Source organism: Moschus berezovskii, chromosome 7, assembly GCF_049115385.1.
Source record: "Moschus berezovskii isolate FMDL1 chromosome 7, NW_MosBer_1.0, whole genome shotgun sequence".
Classification (NCBI taxonomy): domain Eukaryota; kingdom Metazoa; phylum Chordata; class Mammalia; order Artiodactyla; family Moschidae; genus Moschus; species Moschus berezovskii.
Window position 1 is genome coordinate 99,905,823 of NC_142466.1, and position 23,150 is coordinate 99,928,972.

The 23,150-nt window shown below is 35.1% G+C and overlaps 1 protein-coding gene across 1 annotated transcript; it reads left to right on the plus strand.

Annotated features, from left to right (window-relative positions):
• Positions 1-12,289: 12,289 nt before the first annotated feature.
• CYLC2 (cylicin 2) lies at positions 12,290-22,767 on the plus strand. The gene is made up of 5 exons (XM_088837786.1): positions 12,290-12,320; positions 13,100-13,157; positions 18,536-18,576; positions 19,894-20,015; positions 21,646-22,767. The coding sequence occupies exons 1-5, from the start codon at positions 12,290-12,292 to the stop codon at positions 22,765-22,767; spliced, it is 1,374 nt and encodes a 457-aa protein (XP_088693912.1).
• The last annotated feature ends 383 nt before the right edge of the window (positions 22,768-23,150 follow it).

The window sequence follows — 23,150 nt, forward strand, 5'->3', positions numbered from 1 at the left end:
AGGTCCATCTCGTCAAGGCTATGGTTTTTCCCGTGGTCATGTATTGATGTAAGAGTTGGACTGTGAAGAAAGTTGATCGCCGAAGAATTGATGCTTTTGAACTGTGGTGTTGGAGAAGACTCTTGAGAGTCCCTTGTACCGCAAGGAGATCCAACCAGTCCATTCTAAAGGAGATCAATCCTGGGTGTTCATTGGAAGGACTGATGCTAAAGCTGAGACTGCAATACTTTGGCCACCTCATGCAATGAATTGACTCACTGGAAAAGACTCTGATGCTGGGAAAGGTTGGGGGCGGGAGGAGAAGGGGACGACCGAGAATGAGATGGCTGGATGGCATCACCGACTCTGTGGACATGAGTTTGAGTGAACTCTGGGAGTTGGTGATGGACAGGGAGACCTGGCGTGCTGTCGGATATGACTGAGCGACTGAACTGAACTGAACTAACAGGGACTTAAACCTTTCACATTACCTTCTTTTAGTAGAAGTTTACTAGTCCTTGCCTTATGACACAATATGGTCACTGGGTTTTGCTGAGGAGAGCAATGGCAGAAAGTATTCCATAAGTAGTCTCATACATCCTAGTATCCTCCAGCTGTTCTGTTTCACATTTACAAGAGGTCTTAGCCCTGCTATAGAATCTGATATAAAGCAGGCTATTCTTTCCCCCTTGTTTAATGTTGATTCTAGCATGAAACAAAAACTTAGAATATTAAAAGAAGGAACACACTATTCATGGAATCAATTATTCTGATACTGTCTGTATCACATCCTATAGATGGACTTCAAATTGTCCCACTGGTTTACAGCACTATTTCATCTTTGATATGTTTCTATTAACCTGTGTATCTCTGTGAAGAGGAGCCCCAGTAACTTCTTTACCTGCTTCCTGACTCTACACAGCAGAGCTGGACATATTTTATTTCCTACTGTACTAAAACATATGATAATAGAAGAAGGGAAACCTACAGGACTTTGATAGAATTTTATTAAGGCTATACTGAGAGGTGAGAAACAGTTGAGGAGTCTACAGCCTCCAGCAGGAAAGGAAAGAAATCTTTGGGGCCAGTGGTAATGATTTTTTTAAACATGGAATTGGTTTTCTCCCTTTCTATGAATACAAAATCTAATCACTTCAAAAATTCACTTTCAAATTTTGTAAAATATGAAGGTCCTGAACTTTATCCATCCTTGAAACTGATGAAGTATTTCTAGAATCAGGCCCCAAAGTTACATGAGCACTTGAGCTTCTAGAACTCATTATTCCAGTTCTACTTTCATCTGGGATTGGGATTAAGACAGGGTCTGTTACTAACAAGGCTATTCTTGCTCCTTTCTTTTCTTGCTGGGACTGAAGTCATCAAAAGCAGCTCCATGCTCTCCCCCACCTCACTTTCCTTTTAGAAGGAACCTGCATGTCCCACAGCAGAGTCCTTTCTGGTGGGCCTTAGATACTGGTCTCAGCAGGGTGACTTTTCCTCTGATTTGGTTATACCACCATTTTTTTCTTTCTGCCAACTGACCCACTCTCTGAATTGTGGGCACATAATATCCTCTCTCAATGAGCTGCCCAAGTGGTTCAGTGGGTAAAGAATCTGCCTACAATGCAGGGGACACAAGAGATGCAGATTCAATCTTTGAATCAGGAAGGTCCCCTGGAGGAGGGTATGGCAACCCACTCAGGTATTCTTTCCTGGAGAACCCCATGGACAGAGGAGCTTGGTGTGCTACAGTCCATAGGGTCACAAAAAGTTGGACTTGACTGAAGAAACAGCACATCACAGCATAGTATATTCTTTCTGCCATATGGACTGCTGACTTCCTCGGGCTCTTCCTTGTAGCCTGAATCTTGGGCCATTCTAAGTATCACAAACTCTTCCCTCTGGCTTCTCTATTGGCATTTGACAGCTGGGAAATTTCCAGAGCCCACCATACTCACTCAGAGTATGCTTTTCTTTTAATTCATAAATGTCATTTTTCTAAATGCAGCTAAATTGCATGGTTATGTAATTTCTGCACAAAAATGATGTATCTTTACTTCCTGCTAAATAAGCATCACCATATCATTTACTATTCCTGACAACAATATATTTTTTACAAAGTGGAGAAATGTTAAGATATTTATTAAGAAGAAATGGTATGAATTGCATAATCATTTCAAGAGAGTGTGAGAAGCAGTCAGGAGTCAGACATTTGTCAATCCTGCCTTATTTCCCTTTGTTTGTCTTTAACACAGAACATAAACCTTGACTTAAGATCCTCTTTCACTAGTTCTGCAATGTTTATAATTCAAGCTAAGTATGAAATGGGTCATACCTAAACAGACCCAGCAATCTCAATTCCCTTCCAAAAATGGATAGTTGTGTTTTAACTTCATGGTTAAATTGCTTAAAGTTCAATACCCTGGTATTGTGTTCTCTTGATATAATCTGATTTGAAGCACTTCTCTCTTCCACCTTCCAAAATTATTATGTAATTTGTTGTTACTGTTCTTTAAATGAGGCTTCTTATTTCACTCTTTTGTTTAGGTTCTCATTTTAAGTTTTTCATAATAGCGACTTATGAAGCAAATCCCTTACCTAGACGTAATTCAACATTAGTTTTCAATTTTCCCTGAAAATAAAGGGAGTTCTACCCTTGAACTCAAATCCATTACCTGCTCCATCAGAATAAGTCTCCAGGTGTCAAAAGGAATTCCTTGACACGTTAAATGGAACTTCTGATGGGAGGCATGGCCAAGGTAAAAGTTTGATACCAGAATATTAGTGTAATTAAATCTCACTAATTCCCATACCTACAACTGCTTTAGATGTTTTGGAAAATATCTGAAAATCAAATTTCAGGCATTTTTAAAAGAAGTTTTTAGTGCTTACACCAGCTCTGTTGTTTTGCTACATTTTTGAGTATCTTGAACTGTGAAGGAGATATTCACTTTAAAACAGGCAATGGTCCCTACACTCACCAATCCATTAAGGGGGCCCAACTCATATATAAATAGCTACCATATATAACAATATGTTTTATACTAGATATTTCAACCATGTAGAGTAACAGAAAAAAATATGAATCCTATCCTAGAGATGACAAGAACTGTCCAAAAATTCTTCAAGGTGAATGTGACCTATATTTCTTTTAAGATGTGCAGCTGCACTCTAGGCAGGAAACAAACATGTGAGGACAGGGAGTCAGAGCACAACTAGAACCTAACCCTCCCCTGCCTTCTCCACCAGGATGTTAACAGATATATTTTCAACACCTTCCAAGTATATTTATTTCTCTTTCAGATACCCCATGGCCATAGACATGATATTTCTTGAGTTATTACAAAATTTAATTTCCTAAGAAGAAAGGAAAAGCTGCTTACATATGATGGATCAGGAGCAAAGAGCCTGTTTATTCTTTTTTGGCCTCCATTTTTTAAGTGGCCTGGCTTTCCACTTCTTTGTACCCTGTCCTCTACTATTCCCACCACCATTTCAAAAATAAATAAATCATAAATAAATGTCACTGAGAGCCAAGCTATTTAAAATACGTATTTACTCTGAGAATTTCAAAATCATTTCTTCTTGGGTGGCAGTTGCATTCCAAGAAGCTTTGGTTTCCTCGTTTTTGCATTGTCTATATTTGTGGAGCAATATTTCTCTCGTTTGAAAGGTAAAAGGAATGCTGTGGTCTTCTTGTCTTGGCCTTGAGAGTTTAAAGTCTTCTCTGGTAAGTTTCTTCAATATTTATGATACAGAGGACATATCCTAAAACCTTAACTTTTTTTCTGAAATAACAATAATCACAATTGTAAATCTATAATTAAATATCCAATTCATGCTTCAGGAGAATGGTTAACCTGGGTAGTCTTCAAGACTCCTTGAAATTCCAATATTGTATAATTCTATTGTACCTTTTTCTGAAAAGGAGGAACTCTGGTGTGCAGAGGGAGCTTTCACCTTTAAATCTCCATAATTTTCTCTATCCAGTGTCAAAAAATAATGAATTAACTAATTTGTATTTTAGAAGAAGGAAAAGGAAGTCGTCTAGTGTTTTCATGTCTCAATGAAAAATTGTGACCCAGTTCTAAAGTGGATATTACCAAGATAATTACACTCAGATTTTCTAGCTAAATAACTTATTACCATGTATATTTTTAAAGATAGACTAATATTAATTATGTACACATTTCCCTGAATGCAACTTAAATAACTTGTTACTTAGGGAAAGTGTAACAATTTAAGAGTTAACCTGCTTTTCATTCAAGATGTAAATCAATTGGTTATTTTATTTATTTATTTATTTTATATGCTTTTTATTTTTTATTTAACTTATTTATTTTTTATTGGAGGCAAATTATTTTACAATATTATATTGGTTGGTTTTGCCACACGTTGACATGAATTCGCCCCAGGTGTACATGAGTTCCCCCTCCTGAACCCCCCTCCCACCTCTCTCCTCCCTTTATCCTCCCTCTAGGTCATCCCTGCACGCCAGCCCCGAGCATCCTATAACATGCATCGATCCTGAACTGGTGATTCGTTTCACATATAACAACATACATGTTTCATTGCCATTCTCCCAAATCATCCCACCCTCACCCTCTCCCACAGAGTCCCAAAGACTGTTCTATACATCTGTGTGTCTTTTGCTGTCTCGTATACAGGGTTATCATTTGCATCTCTAAATTCCATATATATGCGTTAGTATACTGTATTGGTGTTTTTCTTTCTGGCTTACTTCACTCTGTATAATAGGCTCCAGTTTCATCCACCTCATTAGAACTGATTCAAATGTATTCTTTTTAATGGCTGAATAATACTCCATTGTGTATATGTACCAAAGCTTTCTTATCCATTGGTTATGTTAAAAACACCATTTAGTCAGTAAATGTGTATGAAAGTAAACACCGATATTAGACTGAGTAGTAGAAAACATCGTTCGTTCGTTCAGTCGCTCAGTCGTGTCCTACTCTTTGCGACCCAGTGGACTGTAGCCTACCAGGCTTCTCTGTCCATGGGATTCTCCAGGCAAGAATACTGGAGTAGGTTACCAAAACATAAAACACAAGTAAAAGTGGCTCCTCTTTGTTGTTTTTTTTTTTCCTTTAACTCTCAGAGTTCTTGGCTCTTTATGATGTCACCACTCAGCATCACTAATTCTAACTCACAATGCTTAAGTCCTGGAAAATCATAGGTGGGGGACATGTCTGTACCAAGATTGTAAGTCCTCTTGTCAAATTTTATCTTTTAAAATAACTGAAATGCTCTAGTTAACTTTACATTTATTCTCTTCAGTGTAAAGAGATGTTTGCTATATTATTTTATTCCATTGACAAACAGACAGCATGTGTTTAGTAGACACTTATGTTCTCAAGCGGTATCATAAGTTGTTTTGATCCAAGACTTAACTAGTTCATTCACTTAAGTAAAATATATATATGACAATGGATAATTCTTTTTCAATGTGATTCTTCATTTTTTATTATATTTTATTTTGGATCATATAAAATGAAAGAATACATGATTGATATTCAGAGAACTATCATCTCCTTAGAGGCCATTTGGAAATTTATGGGAACATATTCTTTGTCACAGTGACTAAGGAATGCTTATGAAATTTAGGGGACATAGGTCAAGGGTGTGAAAACTTTGGTAGTAAGTGTTGCAGCCCAACATAAAGAACAACTAAACACTAAATGTATCTCCTTGAGAAATATTGAGTATGCAAAAGTACTTTGCAATTAGAAGCAGACTCTCCAGACCTAGGATAATAGTATGCTTATTCTTAAATTTTCTTGTGTTAAAATGACCTAGAAAAATAAAACTTTTCAAATATTTAAAGCTTTTCTTTTTTTACTGTGAAGACATGGAACAAAGGCAAAAGCATGTAACTCTGAAATATAAAGAAAAGTGTAACTGGGTTTTCTTTGGACACTACTCTTAAAGGAAAGATTAAACACAAATATTGAAAATAAAACAGGCTTCCTTGTGCCTACCTCTTTATAATGCAATCACTACTTTAAAGGACAATCTTTGGCAAAATGTTTATAATTGTCATGATTGCTTTTTAGATGTTGGGTGACTTGCTGACTACTTCATAGTAATCTCTGCTCAGGCATACACCATGACAGAATAACATTATATTGTAATTTCTTTAAAATGTTTCAGCGCAATAAAATACTGATGTTATTATTATCATGAGCATTGTGTAGCTTTCAAAGAATTTCACCATAATGGTTAAAAACTTTATTTTTGGTTTTAGGACTATTTTTATAATGTTGGTTTCTACTGTAATCCCCAAACACTTGTTGTATCATAGAATAACAGTGTGGTTGAATTCATAATCAAATAGCTTCATTTTTGGCCAATGACATACAAAAATCCTTAATAAAATTATCATATACCTTCTGTCTCAAGTGGCAAATTCTCATTCTCATTTTGAAATGCAGAAAATAAATTTCTACTTTGTTTTTCCCCTGAATTTTTCTGGCAATGATAGGAACTTAATATTAGGCTTATGTTTCTGTTCCGTGACTACCAACTTTGTCCCTGATAAATAAAATTCTCCTCATTGAGCTCACTATGCCTTCCTCCCATTTATTCTTTAATATCTTTATTCATCCGAACCTGAAGAGCTTTACCTCGTCTTGCTTTCGCCTCTAATTCAGGTTGTGTCAGTCAACTCTACCCTTCCATTACTTATTGTCTAGGACACCTGAAGGAAGTGGAGAGGTTTTCCCCAAAATCTGTCATTACATATGGTATCTAAAATTCTGAACTTCAAAAACTTCCAGCGTTATCTTCCACATCTCATATCCATTGTGCATTTTATCTTTCTCTTCCTTACATTGCATTAATAAGTTATTTCTTACTCTCTTGGCCTAGAGATTCACCTTGACATATAGAACAGGGTTTACCAACCTTGGTACAGTTGACATTTTAGGAGGGGTGACTCTATTTTGGAGTTGAAGACAGGATCGCGGGGTGCAGGGAGAAATGGGAGTCCTGTGCATTGTAAGATGTGTAGCAGCATTCTCACCCACTAGATGTCAGTATCAGCAAGTGTGTGTGTGTGTGTGTGTGTGTGTGTGTGCATGCGTGTGTGCACTTACAGCCATACCTCACCCAGAAAATCCCATGTGGCTCTTGACATTTGCCTTTATTTAGAGACGCCTCTGAAAATACAAGATTGACTCAGGCCCCTGTCAGTCCCTGGAAAACTTTTTGCTAATTCTTCTGTGCCCGTATTTACTATGCAATTGACACAGAACCCAAAAATCCAAAACCTGTTGACTGGATCTATTGGGATATTCACACATAAAGGCTGTCTACAGGCATTTTAAATGAAACTGCAGGCACCAAGATATGGAAGCAGTGTAAATATCCATCGACAGATGAATGGATAAAGATGATATATATGCCACATCTCAGTTACATCTGATTCTTTGTGACCCCATAGACTATAACCTGCCAGGCTCCTCTGTCCATGAAATTTTCTAGGCAAAAATACTGGAGTGGGTTGCCATTTACTACTCCAAGGGATCTTCCTGATCCAGAGAGCAAACCTGTGTCCCTTGTGTCTCCTCAATTGGCAGGCAGATTCTTTACCACTGTGGTGGTACCTGATAAGCCACTATATATATATATATATTATTATACATATATGCATAAGGAGAAGGAAATGGTGACCAACTCGTGTTCTTGCCTGGAGAATCCCACGGACAGGGGAGACTGGTGGACTATAGTCCATGGGCTGCAAAGAGTCAGACACAACTGAGCACGTGTCTGACTGTCTGAGCACGTGTCTGACTCATGCTTATTTATATATTTATGTATATACACATATATGTATTTCATATATATATATGAAATAGAATATGGCTCAGCCATAAAGAAAATAATGAAATTGTGCTAGTCTAACAAAATAGGTGGACTTGAAGAATGTTATGTTAAGTAAAATAAGTTAAAGAAAGAAAAATACTGCATGATATCACACATAGAACCTAAAAAATAAAACAAACTAGTGAATATAACAAACAAGAAACAGACTCAGAGATACAGAAGACAAATTGTGCTTACCAGTGGGGAGAGGGAAGTGAGGAGGGGCAACAAAAAGGGAGGCAATAAGAGTTGCACAAACTAGTATAAGTAAATCAAGCTACAATGATATATTGTACAACATAGTGAATATAGCCCATATTTTGTATTAAGTGTAAAGGGAAATGGACCATAACCTTTAAAGTTGTACATCTACTATAACATAAAAAGACTTCAACAAAATGAGATTGGAGGCAATATCACATTATTGAGAGTTCTTACCCTATGAATTTATTATTCATTTTTATAATTATTTCCAAACAGAGATACTATTGAAGGAAAAAGTAAAAGCAGGTGTATTTTGTTCTTAAGTTTCCAGACCAAAACTAAATCCTACAAACTTAGTTCAATGTGTAACCCTTTAATAAAGTACAATTTCCAGTGGTAATATAGAAACAGATTTTTCTCTTAAAATATGATCTCCTCATGTCTCCTAGTTTGGGATCTCAACCTTTTATTCAGGAAAATCTAAAACTAGCTTCCCTTTGTTAAGTCATGAGCATATTATATTCCATAATGTTGACAATGTGTGTCTTCTTCGCATAAAAAAGTTCACAGGTACTGAACATTTTTTCGAACAATTAGATGTGTGGATCTGAAGTAAACGTAGATTTGTGGCTTCTGTGTTCCATTTAATCTTAGTTAAGATGCAGTATTAGTTACTCTGTATGTTTGTATAATACATTGTGTGTGTGTGTGTGTGTGAGCGCATGCACACGCACACGTGTGTGTGCATGGACTAAGTTGCTTCAGTTGTATCCAACTCTTTGTGACCCTATGGAGGACTCTACCAGGCTTCTCTGTCCATGGGGATTCTCCAGGCAAGAATACTGGAGTGGGTTGCCATACTCTCCTCCAGGAGATCTTCCCTACCCTGAGATCGAACTCACATCTCCTGAGTTGCAGGCGGATTGTTTACTGTCCGAGCCACAAGGGAAGCCAAAATACCTTAATATATATATTCAAAAACCTTAATTCAAACACTAATCGTATCACAAAATAACAGCCTTTCGACTTAAATGTCGTGTTTCTTCTTTTTAAAGTAATTAAATTAGACCATTTCCAAACTTTTGAGGGACTTCTTTAATGAAGGATAGAAATAAATTTATATTCACATAAAAATAGTTTTTAAATAACACCTATTAAAACATTTCCTGGCAGTTTGTGGTTTTTTGTGTATTTTTTTTTTATAAGAAACTTCAAAAATTAAATCTGAATACATCCTGGTCTAAAAAAAAATTTCTTGACTGTTACGGAGAGGCAAGGAGAGAGATTCGATTACTACCAGAACCAAACTTAGGGGAACTATCGAGTCCTAAAATAGTAAATTGATTTAACTGCTTATGACGTGTGTAAATTTACATAGTGAGTGAGAACTATGATATTCGGATCACTGATATTTTTGGGTCCTATGAATTCTTTTCAGTAAAATTAAAATTAAGTGTATTGAATTGTCGTTAACCCTAACCTAGCCAACCTTAAGAAACAGGAATTTCAACCATATCATTAAGTTACATTTTGCCAGTTTATACTCAGTCCATTCCTCCCCTCTTCACAAATGGCTGCTAAGATACCACTGAAAATCTTTCCTATTCCTGAAAATCATACAAATTAAATCATAACATATATATGCTTTAATTTTTGGTTTCTGGAATTTATTTTTTTCCTTCAGTATAACATTCTTTTGAATCATCCGCGTTGCCATGTTGCATACACTAGTAATTCATTCCTGTACATTGCTGAGTAGTATTCCATTGCATGGATATACTGTACTTAGTTTACCCATTCCCCAATTGATTGCTTTAGTTTTTGATTACTATGGGGTACTTCAGTTTTGGGTTCTTATGAATAAAGCTGCTATAAATATTTTCCCCAAGTCTTTGGTAGAGTTCTCTTGGGTAAGCTACTAGTGAAAATGCTAAACCATAAAACATGTGCATGCTTAACTTTATTTTTAAAATATCAAATTGCATTCAAAATTGATAGTACTATTTGTGTATCTATCATTGATGATGAACATGTCAGATCCTCTATATTGTAGCTGATGACTGGTGTCATTAATCCTTAAAGCTTAAGGTATCCTAGTGTGTTTAAAGGGTTCTTTTGTTTCTAATCAGAGAAATATATATTTTTACATGTATAAATTTTTTTCCTTTTCACCTTTCATTTCTCAAAGGATTTTATTTTTTTAGTTTCTTACATAGGTCTCATATATTTCAATAAAATTGTTTTAAAATAATTTCTATTATTACAAGTTATATACTATTGTTTCCTTAAATGTATATTATTTTATAATTATAAAATAAAATTAATTTATACAATTAGAGCTTATATCTAAATATCACTAAGTAATTGTTTTTTCAGCTGTCATTCAATATAGTATTTACTCAATCATGCACTCTGTGAATAAAGACCATTTTGCTTCCTGTCCAGTCTTAACGCTTTTAGTGCCTTATCGAACAAAACAGGGTCTAGGTTACAGCGCAGGAATGAAGTGAATATTCATAACTTGTTTACAGATTTTAGACGAAAGATAGTCAATAATTTTCTCTATTTGAAGAAGGTGTGTTCTATTTTTCGTTTTCTCAGACTCTTTAATTATGAATGGATGTTACTTTTTTCAAAACTTCTAAATATTTTGAGATGATCAAGAGGACTTTCTTATTTTTTTGAAGTAATTACACTGATTAATTCATATACCTTAAACCAACACATTTACATTCCAGAGAGTAAACCTCAGTGATCATGATGTATTAGACTTTACATATATTACATATTTTTCAGCAAGAAAAATTAAGAAATCATTAAGGAATTTTGTGTCTGTAATATACATTTCTAATAACGTTCTTGAGACATTTTGATGACAGAGTTCTTTATATTAGTCTCAAGAATGGGTTTAAACCTCTGCTCCCTCTTATTTCTGAAAAAATTGTGTAGAGTTAATATTTTTTCCTTACTGTTTAAATTTGATTTATCAGTAAAACGCTGTGAGTCTGTGCTTTGCTTTCTGGGAAGCTTTAAGATAATAGATGAAATTTATTTAATAGTTATTGGACTGTTCACCGTTTTATTGTTTCATTGAGTGTCAGTACTGGTAAACAATCCTGGAGAAGGGAATGGCTACCCACTCCAGTAACCTTGCCTGGAAAATTTTATGGATAGAGGAGCCTGGTGGGCTACAGTCCATGGGGTCACAAAGTGTTGGACACGCTGAGAGACTAACACACTTATCGGTAAATAAAAAAATTTTACAAGGAGCTCATCTATTTCACTTAAGTTGTTCAATTTACTATAATAAAATTATTACTGATATAGCTCATTATCCTTTAAAATATATATAATTATAAAACTTTCATCTGTCCTGATGCTGGTAATCCGTGTATTCTCTCTGTTTTTCTAATCAGTCTTTTTAAAAGTCAATACATTTTAATAATCTTTTCAGAAAGCAAACATTGGATTTTTATATTTGCTCTAATTTTTTTAAATTATCATTTTATATTGAAATATAGCTGATTTGCAGATTTCAGGTGTACAACAAAGTAACTCAGTTATACATATACATGGACCCTGTTGATTATCTACTTTTAAATACAGTAGTATGTATATGGCAACCCAGGCACCCAATTTATTCATCCCCCTACATTTCCACTTTGGTAATCATAAAGTTTGTTTTTAAGTCTGTGAGTTCCTTTCTGCTTTGTAAATAAGTTCATTTGTATCTTTTATTAAGATTCCACATATAAGTGATTATGATGTTTATCATTATCTACATACTTAATATGATAATCTACAGGTCCATACATGTTGTTAACAAATGGCATTATTTCCTTCTTTTTAATGACTAATATTCCATTGTACATGTGTACCATATCATTTTTATCCATTCCTTCATCAATCGACATTTAGGCTGCTTCCATATCTTGCTTATTGTGAACAATGTTGCAATAAACAATGGGGTACGTGTATACTTCCAAACCATGTTTTCCTTCAGATATATGTCCAGGAGTGGGATTGTTGAATCATACGATAGTTTTATTTTTAGTTTTTTCCGGGAACCTTCATACTGTTCTCCGTACTGGCTATACCAATTTACATTCCCACCAACAGTGTAGGTGGGTTCCCTTTTTGCCACATTCTCTCCAGCATTTATTGTTTATAGACTTTTTGATGATGGTCATTCTGACTACTATGATGTGATCTCATTGTAGTTATGACTTGCATTTCTCTAATAATTAGTGAAGGTGAGCATCATTTCACATGTCTTTTGGACATCTCTATGTCTTCTTTAGAGAAATGTCTAAATCTTCTCACTTTTTGATTGGGTTGTTTAGTCTTTTGGCATTGAGCTGAGTGTGCTGTTTGTAAATTTTGGAGATTAATCCCTTCTTGGATGCATTATTTGCAAAGATTTCCTCCCATTCTGTGGATTTTCTTTTCTTTATGTTTATTGTTACTTTTGCTGTGAAAAATCTTTTGAGCGTAATTAGGTGACATTTGTTTATTTTTATTTCCATTATTCTAGGAGATGCACCAAAAATACATTGCTGCAATTTATGGCAAAAAGCATTGTAGTATACTGTGCACTGATGTTTTCTTCTAAGAGTTTTATAGTATCTGGTCTCAAATTTAGGTCTTTAATCCATTCTGAATTTGTTCTTGTGTATGGTGTGATCAGATGTTTTAATTTCATTCTTTTACATGTAGCAGTCCAGTTCTCCCAGAATCACTTATTGAAAAGACTGTGCCTTCTCCATTGTATATTCTTGATTCTTCATCACAGATTAGAGGGAATGCTTTCAAGCTTTTCAACATTGAGTGCAATGTTAGTTGTAGTTTTGAAATATGTAGTCTTTATTATGTTGAGGCATGTGCCCTCATTGTCCCCATTCTGGAGAGTTTTTATCATAAATGCTTGCTGAATTTGGCCAAAAGCTTTTTACCGTCTATTGAGATGATCATATGGTTTTTAGTCTTCAATGTGTTGTTGTGTTGTGACACACTAATTGATTTGTGGATATAGAAAACTGCTTGGATTCTCGGGATAAATCCCACTTAATAGTGGTGTATGATCTTTTAAGGTACTGAAAGGATTTCATTTGCTAGTACTTTGTTGAGAATTTTTGCATCTATATTCATCAGTTTGCTGCTGCTACTGCTGCTAAGTCGCTTCAGTCGTGTCCGACTCTGTGCGACCCCATAGACGGCAGCCCACCAGGCTCCCCTGTCCCTGGGATTCTCCAGGCAAGAGAATCCCTGGAGTGGGTTGCCATTTCCTTCTCCAATACATTAAAGTGAAAAGTAAAAGTGAAGTCATTCAGTCATGTCCGACTCTTCACGACCCCATGGACTGCAGCCTACCAGGCTCCTCCGCCCATGGGATTTTCCTGGCAAGAGTACTGGAGTGGGTTGCCATTGCCTTCTCTGATTCATCAGTTTACTGGCCTGTAATCTTCTGTTTTTTGTGGTGTCTTCAGTTTTGGCATCATGGTGATGGTGGCCTCATAGAATGAACTTTGGAATATTCCTTCTTCTGTATTTTTTTTTTTTTTTTTTGGAATACTTTCAGAAGGATGGCTTTCCTGGATTCAGTGGCAAAGAATCCACCTGCCAATGCAGGTGATATGGGTTCAGTCCCTGGGTCAGAGAGATCCCCCGAAGAAGGAAATAACAACCCACCAACTCTTCTCTAAATATTTGAGAGACTTTGCCTGTGAAACCATCTGGTCCTGGACTTTTGATTGTTGGGAATTTATATTTATTTATTTTTTAAATTTATTTATTTTAATTGGAGGCTAATTACTTTACATTATTGTATTGGTTTTGCCATACATGGACATGAATCTGCGGTGCACTGGGAATTTATAAATCACAGTTTCAAACTCAGTACTTGTGATTGGTCTGTTCATATTTTCTGTTTCCTCCTAGTTCAGTCTTGGGAGATTGTAATTTTCTAAGAATTTGTCCATTTCTTCTAGATTGTCCATTTTATTGGTATATAATGTCATGAGTAATCTATTATGATATTTTGTATTTCTTTGATGTCAGCTCTAACTTCTTTTTCATTTGCTATTTTATTGATTGATTTTATTGATTTGAGACTCTCTTGATGAGTCTCACTAACAGTTTATCAATTTTGTCTATCTTTTCAAAGAACCAGCTTTTAGCTTCATTAATCTTTTCTATTGTATTTTCATCTCTATTTCATTCATTTATGCTGTTATCTTTATGATTTTTGTCCTACTAATTTTGGGTTTAGTTACTTATTTAGTTACTTTAGAGTAAAGTTAGGTTGTTTATTAGAGATTTTTCTTCTTGCCTCATGTAGCATCGTATTGCTATAAACTTTCCTATGAGAACTGCTTTTGCTCTGTCTCATAGGTTTTGAATGTGATACTCCCATTGTCATTTGTCTCTAGGTATTTTTTTAATTTCCTATTTGATTTCTTCAATGATCCATTGATTGTTTAGTAACAGTATTTTTTTAGTCTCTACATGTTTTATTTTTAGGCTTTTTTTAAAAAAAAATTAATTACTAATGTCATAGTCTTGTGATCAGAAAATATACTTGATATGATTTCAACCTCCTTAAATTAACCAAGGCTCATTTTGACACCCAGAATATGATCAATCCTGAGGAATATTCCATGTACATTTGAAAAAAAATGCATTCTTCTGCTTATGATGGAATGTTTTACAAATTCAATTAAGTTCCCCTGTAAATATCAAGTAATTATGTGAATACTTTTTTCAAATTCTAAAAGTACAGGAGACAGTGACCAAGTCCATCTCCAAGAAAAAGAAATGCAAAAATTCAAAATGGTTATCTGAGGGGGCCTTACAAATAGCTAAGAAAAGAAGAGAAGCAAAAGGCAAAGGAGAAAAGCAAAAATATACCATCTGAATGCAGAGTTCCAAAGAATAGCAAGGAGAAATAAGAAAGCCTTCCTCAGTGATCAGTACAAAGAAATAGAGGAAAACAATAGAATGGGAAAGACTAGAGATCTCTTCAAAAAATTAGACACACCAAGGGAACATTTCATGCAAAGATGGGCACAATAAAAGACAGAAACAGTATGGACCTAACAGAAGCAGAAGATATTAAGAGGTGGCGAGAATACAAAGAAGAACTATATAAAAAAGATCTTAATGACCCAGATAACAATGATGGTCTGATCACTCACCTAGAGCCAGACATCCTGGAGTGCAAAGTCAAGTGGGCTTTAAGAAGCATCACTATGAACAAAGTTAGTGGAAGTGATGGAATTCCAACTGAGTTATTTCAAATCCTAAAAGATGATGTGGTGAAAGTGCTGCATTCAATATGCCAGCAAATTTGGAAAACTCAGCAGTGGCCACAGGACTGGTAAAGATCAGTTTTCATTCCAATCCCAAATAAAGGCAATGTCAAAAAATGTTCAAACTACTGCACAATTGCACTCATCTCAAATACTAACAAAGAAATGCTCAAAATTCTCCAAGCTAGGCTTCAACAGTACATGAACTGAGAACTTCCAGATGTTCAAGCTGGATTAGAAAGACAGAGGAACCACACATCAAATTGCCAACATCTGTTGGGTTATAGAAAAAGCAAGAGAATTGCAGAAAAACATCTATTTCTGCCTCATTGACTACACTAAAGCTTTTAACTATATGGATCACAGCAAACTGTGGGAAATTCTTCAAGAGACAGGAGTACCAGACCACCTTACCTGCCTCACATGAAAGCTGTATGCGGGTCAAGAAGCAACAGTTAGAACTGGACACTGAACAACAGGACTGGTTCCACATTGGGAAAGGAGTACGTCAAGGCTGTATACTGTCACCCTGATTATTTAACTTATATGCAGAGTACATCATGTGGAATTCCAGTCTGGAGGAAGCCCAAGCTAGAATCAAGATTGTTGGGAGAAATATCAGTAACTTAAATAGACAGATGACACCACCCTTATGGCAGAAAGCAAAGAGGAACTAAAGAGCCTCTTGATGAAAGTGAAAAAAGAGAATAAAAAGCTTGCTTAAAATTCAACATTCAAAAAACGAAGATCATGGCATCCAGTCCTGTTACTTCATGGCAAATAGATGGGGAAACAATGGAAACAGTGACAGACATTTTTTTCTTGGGCTCCAAAAGCCTGCAGATGGTGACTGCAGCCATGAAATTAAAAGACACTTGCTCCTTGAAAGAAAAACTATTTCCAACCTAGACAGCGTATTAAAAACTAGAGACATTACTTACCAACAAAGGTCTGTCTAGCCAGTAGTCATGTATGGATGTGAGAGTTGGACCATAAAGAAGGCTGAGAGCTGAAGAACTGATTCTTTTGAATTGTGCTGTTGGAAAAGACTTCAGAGTCCCTTGGAGTGCAAGGATATCAATCCAGTCCATTCTAAAGGAAATCAGTCCTGAATATTCATTGGAAGGACTGATGCTGAAACTGAAGTTCCAATACTTTGAGCACCTGAGAGAAGATGTGACTCATTGGAAAAGATCTTGATGCTGGGAAAGATTGAAGGCAGGAGGATAAGTCAACAACAAAGGATGAGATGGTTGGATGGCATCACCAACTCAATGGACATGAGTTTGAGTAAACTCTGAGAGTTGGTGATGGACAGAGAATCCTGGCGTGTTGTAGTCAATGGGGTCACAAAGAGTTGGACATGACTGAGCAACTGAACTGATGAGTTCAAATCCTTGTTGTTCAAGGGTCAACTGTAATTTTGTTATTGATTTTTAATTCAATTGCCTTTGCCAACCAAGTCCGTCTAGTCAAGGCTATGGTTTTTCCCGTGGTCATGTATGGATGTGAGCGTTGGACTGTGAAGAAAGTTGATTGCCGAAGAATTGATGCTTTTGAACTGTGGTGCTGGAGAAGACTCTTGAGAGTCCCTTGGACTGCAAGGAGATCCAACCAGTCCATTCTAAAGGAGATCAATCCTGGGTGTTCATTGGAAGGACTGATGCTAAAGCTGAAACTCCAATACTTTGGCCACCTCATGTGAAGAGCTGACTCACTGGAAAAGACTCTGATGCTGGGAGGGATTGGGGGCGGGAGGAGAAGGGGACGACAGAGAATGAGATGGCTGGATGGCATCACCAACTCGATGGACATGAGTTTGAGTGAACTCCGGGAGTTGGTGATGGACAGGGAGGCCTGGAGTGCTGTGATTCATGGGGTCGCAAAGAGTCGGACATGACTGAGCGACTGAACTGAACTGAACTGAACAGAATGATCAAAGAATATTCTTCAGAGATTACATACAATTTCATGGACCATGCTTATGTACCACTTTAAAACCTCATATAATAATATGTTTCCTTTTTCAGAGCACTTAGGAAAAAAAATAAGTTTATAACCATGGTTGAAAATAAAAATTTTTCAGCAGTATATAAATGTACATTGGCTAGATCTAAGCCTAGAGATTTAGATATAGTAGGACAAGTAGTTTTAATACACATCTCCAGTCAAGAAATACTAGGTCAGATAACTTAGTAGTCAATACATCTTAAATTCTATTCAATTAATTTATTCACATTTTTGTAGAGTGGCAAACGTGTGCCAGGTTTTATGCTGGGAACTAAAATTGTAATGAAGCTACAAAGATACTAATTTTTTTTTACTATATTTTATTAGTATTATTTATGTAATGTCAAAAAAGTAAAATGCTTTGTGGGCATGTGTGTTTTTAGGTGTATGCATGTGTGTGTGTGTGTGTGTGTACAACTGAAACTCATGATCATCACTTTATTTTTGTAATATAATGGGATAATGTGTAAATATATTCCTTTAACTGATATTATGTGCCTTAGTTAAAATAAATAAGAATTAGATGAAAAATGTTTCTTTGTGAGCATAAACATATGCTTATATTACTAAGACAAATAAAAACTACTTTACAACACCAGTTTTATTTATCTTGAAAACATCAAAATCCATATCAATCATTGTGATAACCACTGACCAATGCACACATACACACACATGCATCTCATGGAAAAATATGTTTGCCATTTATTAATTTGGATTTGGTTAAATTATGAGATTATTTTGAGGATCTGGTCTTACTTAGGCATAGTCTTTTAAAGACTATGTCTTATAATTCTTACAATGTCTTACAGTTCAATTTTAAGAGTCTTTGGAACACAAAGTGGGGAAAGTTTCATTCAGAGTTTCACATTAAAAATAAACCATAAATGTCAATATTTAAGATATGTTAATTGATGATTTTTTTAAAAAAATCTTTACCATCCTTATTTTAATTATGTTGAAGTTTGTACTAAAAATACATATTTACTGCTCTCCATTTTCCTGTTTGAAGTAATCTTACATAATAAACAGATCTAAGAATGCAAAATATTTCTTTAGCTTGCAGTGGCAAGTGTATATGTGTAATACCGACCATTAAATAGAGTCATTTTATATAAATTAATTAAAACTTTTCCCTCTTATTTTAATAGCCAAAAAATAAACTTTGGAGCATATGATAATTACGTTCCAGGTAAGAAAGAGTTCATTCAAAAAAAATGTGTAAGTAATTTTAGGGATAAGTGATAAAACAACAGCTGTTATGGAGCATTATTAAAAATCAACTTTTAATTTTTCAAGCACTTTTCTGATGGGTTCAGTAAATACCTTCTAAAGATGTCTTGTCTTTAATTCAAAGAAAATTAAGTAAATATGTTTAGCATCATAAAGAAGGACATATTTACATGTTAGATCTCGAAACAGAAAATCTTACATGTGAAAGGCAATGTAAAAAATGGATAAACAACTTCTCATCTGTGTCAGAAATGTCTTCTGCTACATTCCTTATACTCTGTACCAGACTTATAACTGACAAAAAATTCATTACTTGACAAGGCCAGTCAATCTGATGTTGAAGTGTAAGTAAGTGTTAGTTACTTAGTCGTGCCCGACACTTTGTGACCCCGTAGACTACAGCCAACCAGGCTCCTCTGTCCACGAGATTTTCCAGGCAAGGATACTGGAGTGGGTTGCCATTTCCTTCTCCTTCTCTTATATCAAGTAATCAATTTTAACTCATATACTGAACTTAAACACATCTTTCATTTTGCATATTTTCTTATTGATCCTGATTCTGTCTTTAGGTGACTCACTGGACAAGTCTCATATATCGTATGTTTTGTACATATTTAAATTGAGTGAACATATCTCTTTCACTGGTCTCATTGGTAACCTCAATGCTTTTAACTGTTTATATTATAGTTTCTATGTAACTCAACCACCAAAATCATAATTCTGTAGGTACTCCTTATCAATTTTCTTCATTAGTATATCAGTGATAATAGTGCAGTTCTTGGGCATATAACATTTACTCTTGTAGCTTAGAAAATTATTAATAATTAAGAGAATTTTAGACTCAATCATATATTTACTGATTATTTTAAACAAGAAATATGCTGAGTACTTTGGAAACTACAGAAGTAGTTACCACATCTTTTGTTCTCAGTAGAATTGTATTCCAACCAAAAGAGTATTAGAAAAAAAAAATCTAGAATGGAGAGATAGAAGCATTAAGAGGAAACAGTAAAACTGCTTCTTTATATTTACATTACAAACTATATTAGTTTCACAACGACTATATAGTAACCATAAAGCTGGTCAAAATTTTAAAACAATCAAATTTAATTTCCTCATGATAATAATAAAAAAATCAAATATTACAAAAAGCATGAAAGCATAATTTGAATCATTTATTTATTCATTTACATGTAATCACCTTACTGCTATTTTAGACCTGTAAAATTCTATTTACTCTGAGATGTATGCTTATTTTTTTTGTTATTTATTTCAGTCAGTGAATTAAGCAAAAAATCATGGAATCAGCAACACTTTGCCCTGGCATTTCCCAAACCACCAAGGCCAGGAAAAAGAAGGAGATCAAAACCTTCCCAGCTACTAGAAGACACAGGTCCTGTGAGTATTGAAAAAGTTATATAATTTTACTCATAATAATCTTAAAATCATGAGTATTTTATATATGTTATAGATCAGTGCTGACCAATGGAATTTCTGTGATGATGGAAGAATTTTATATCTTTACATTATAATTCCAATATTGCTACTGACCACTTGAAATGAGACTAGTACAACTGAGCAATTGGATCTTACAATTCAATTGGATTCAGTTCATGTGTGACTTTTAAATGGCATACTGGACCATATGTGTGCATTAAGTTGCTTCAGTCGTGTCCAACTCTCTGCAACCTTATGGACTGTAGCCCACTGGGCTCCTCTGCCAATGAGATTCTCCAGGCAAGAATACTGGAGTGGACTTCCATGCCCTTTTCCAGGGAATCTTCCCAACCCAGGGATCTAACCCCCATCTTTTATGCCTCCTAAATTAGGAGGCAGCTTATTTACCATTAGTACCACCTGGGAAGTCCATGAATAGTACAGTTACAGATAACTCAATTCTACTACTTGGAGAAAGTAGATGTATTTTATTTGCCTTTCATTGTATAAAAATTATTCCAGTATTTTCTATCAAATATTAGTTCAGCAATACCACATTACAGAAAATATGCATCCAAGAAACACAGAAATCTGGATATCCTAATGTTACAGTTAGTATGAACATTCAGAAAATATTCCTTAGCTGGAGATATTCCCTCATTAGAATCATGGAGTTACATCATACACTGAGAAAGTTTCAATGCTTTCTCATTTCCAGAAAAACATAATTTAGAATTCTGAGCATGAGAAGATTAATATTTTCCAATGTTTCTGGGATCGTCCTGGAATATGAAAAAATTCAAGAAAAATTTTCACAAAATGATGTATCTTCAACTCTTGTTGATGTAACCCAGTTTTTTCTGTTTTTTCATGTTCTTTTTTTTTCTTTATTGTTTGTTTTACCATTCATTAACATTCTTTCCAAAATTTGTTAATTTTGCAATTAAATTTTTAAAAAATATTTGATTAGGAGATGAAAACAGAATGCACTATTCTGCAGAAACTGGTCGTCAACCAAAGGTTATTACTTTCATTATTGCAGGTTCCTAGCTGATGTTCAAATTATATCTTGTCAAGGAGAGGAGTATCAGGCTTTTAATTTTAACAACATGTAGCATTCAAAATTCTAGAGATCTTGAACGTGACAATAGAGACCAGGATACACTTGAACATGAAACTTTTAGATATTAGAGAATAATTACTGAGTTAGCATAGAAATGGAAAGTGGGTAAGATATTCCAACAAGCTTCAAGAACAGAGTTAAAAAAAAAAAAAAGTCTCTCATGATTGTGAAGAGAGCTTCTGATATGTCATTAGAAAGTGGAGGTCTCAGAATTTTAACATAAATCTTGAGGGAATTATGAAGGTCCTCCAAATTAAAATTAGGCCTAAAATGAGGTGTGGTTGTCCTTTAGTACAAGGAACAAAATTTTTTAAAAAGAAAAATAAACTATGTAAACTATCACTTATCCTCTATTTATCAAAATCTAAAATCTGTTCATGGTCAAAGTTGAATGCATTCAATATCTGGTAAAAAGGGCTGTGTAACTCACACACAAGTTGTTCATCATTATTCTAACCAATATTTCAGAAATATGATGAAGAGAAGTTAAGGGGAGATCGTAAACGACCTTTATGGATGCACCGTTCTTTAATGAGAATTTCTGAGAGGCCATCTGTTTACTTAGCTGCCAGGAGTCAGCCTCCCCAGAAAGCAACTCCTTCCTCCAAGGAAGATGCTAAAAAGGCAACAAAACCTTCATCTCTGATGGTCAAGAAAAGTAAAGAAGACAAAGACAAATCAGATTCCGAAGCAGAGCCCACATTACCAAAGGAAAAATCCAGGAAACTTTCAAAGAAAGAATCAAAAGCTAAAGAAGAGAAACCAGATGAAAAGAAAGATTTACAAAAAGAGAGAAAAGATTCAAAGAAGGGCAAGGAATCAGCAACAGAATCTGAAGATGAAAAAGCAGGTGCAGAGAAAGGTGCTAAAAAAGATAAGAAGGGGTCAAAGAAGGGCAAGGAGTCTCCTTCAGATTCAGGAGGTGAAAAAGGAGATGCAAAGAAAGATTCCAAAAAAGATAAGAAAGATTCAAAGAAGGGCAAGGAGTCTGCTACAGAATCTGAAGATGAAAAAGCAGGTGCAGAGAAAGGTGCTAAAAAAGATAAGAAGGGGTCAAAGAAGGGCAAGGAGTCTCCCTCAGATTCAGGAGGTGCAAAAGGAGATGCAAAGAAAGATTCCAAAAAGGATAAGAAAGATTCAAAGAAGGGCAAGGAATCTGCTACAGAATCAGAAGGTGAAAAAGGAGATGCAAAGAAAGATTCCAAAAAAGATAAGAAAGGTTCAAAGAAGGGCAAGGAGTCTGAATCAAAGGTAGAAGGTGAGAAAGGAGATGCAAAGAAAGATGACAAAAAAGATAAGAAAGCATCAAAGAAGGGCAAGGAGTCTGCTACAGAATCAGAAGGTGAAAAGAAAGATTCAAAGAAGGATAAGGAAGGGAAAAAAGACCCAAAGAAAGCAGGTGAGAAAGGTGATGACTCAAAGGACAAGAAAGAGTCAAAGAAGAAGGGTAGTAAAAAAGAAAAGAAAGATGAGAAGAAGCCTGGGGAGGCAGAAAGTGAACCAAAGGATGCAGCCAAGAAGGATGCCAAGAAGGATGCCAAGAAGGATGCCAAGAAAGATGCCAAGAAAGATGCCAAAAAGGGAAAGTAGGCCTTGGATAATAATTCAAAAGCACATTTGATGAAACAATTTTAGTAGTCTGAAACTGCATCTATGAGTGGAAGGGGTATTCAAAGAATTAATGAATTAATCTGTAAAATGGGGGAAAGAGGAATTCAAAGATGGACTCAGAAAAGCTTCATTTAAAAAAAAATAAGGAAAAACATTAAAAGGGCTTGGAGGTTAATTACATGAAATTTGGGGAGTGAGGATTCAATGAAAGACCCCCCAGAAAGATTCAAAAATAATATTTAAATAAGAATGTAGAAGTTAATGATGTTGAATCTATGGATACAAAGAAGAAAACAAAATCAACAAAGGACTCAAAAAATCCAAATGTTGAATCCATAGATTTAAACAACTTGAAGTTAATA

What these genes read in the sequence shown, in the direction of transcription:
- CYLC2 (XM_088837786.1), top strand. Translation starts at nt 12,290, where the DNA reads ATGACTTGCATTTCTCTAATAATTAGTGAAG. An exon ending in GTGGTGTATGATCTTTTAAG is followed by an intron (nt 13,158 to 18,535) that starts GTACTGAAAGGA and finishes TTATTTTAATAG; the next exon opens with CCAAAAAATAAACTTTGGAG. An exon ending in ATATGATAATTACGTTCCAG is followed by an intron (nt 18,577 to 19,893) that starts GTAAGAAAGAGT and finishes TATTTATTTCAG; the next exon opens with TCAGTGAATTAAGCAAAAAA.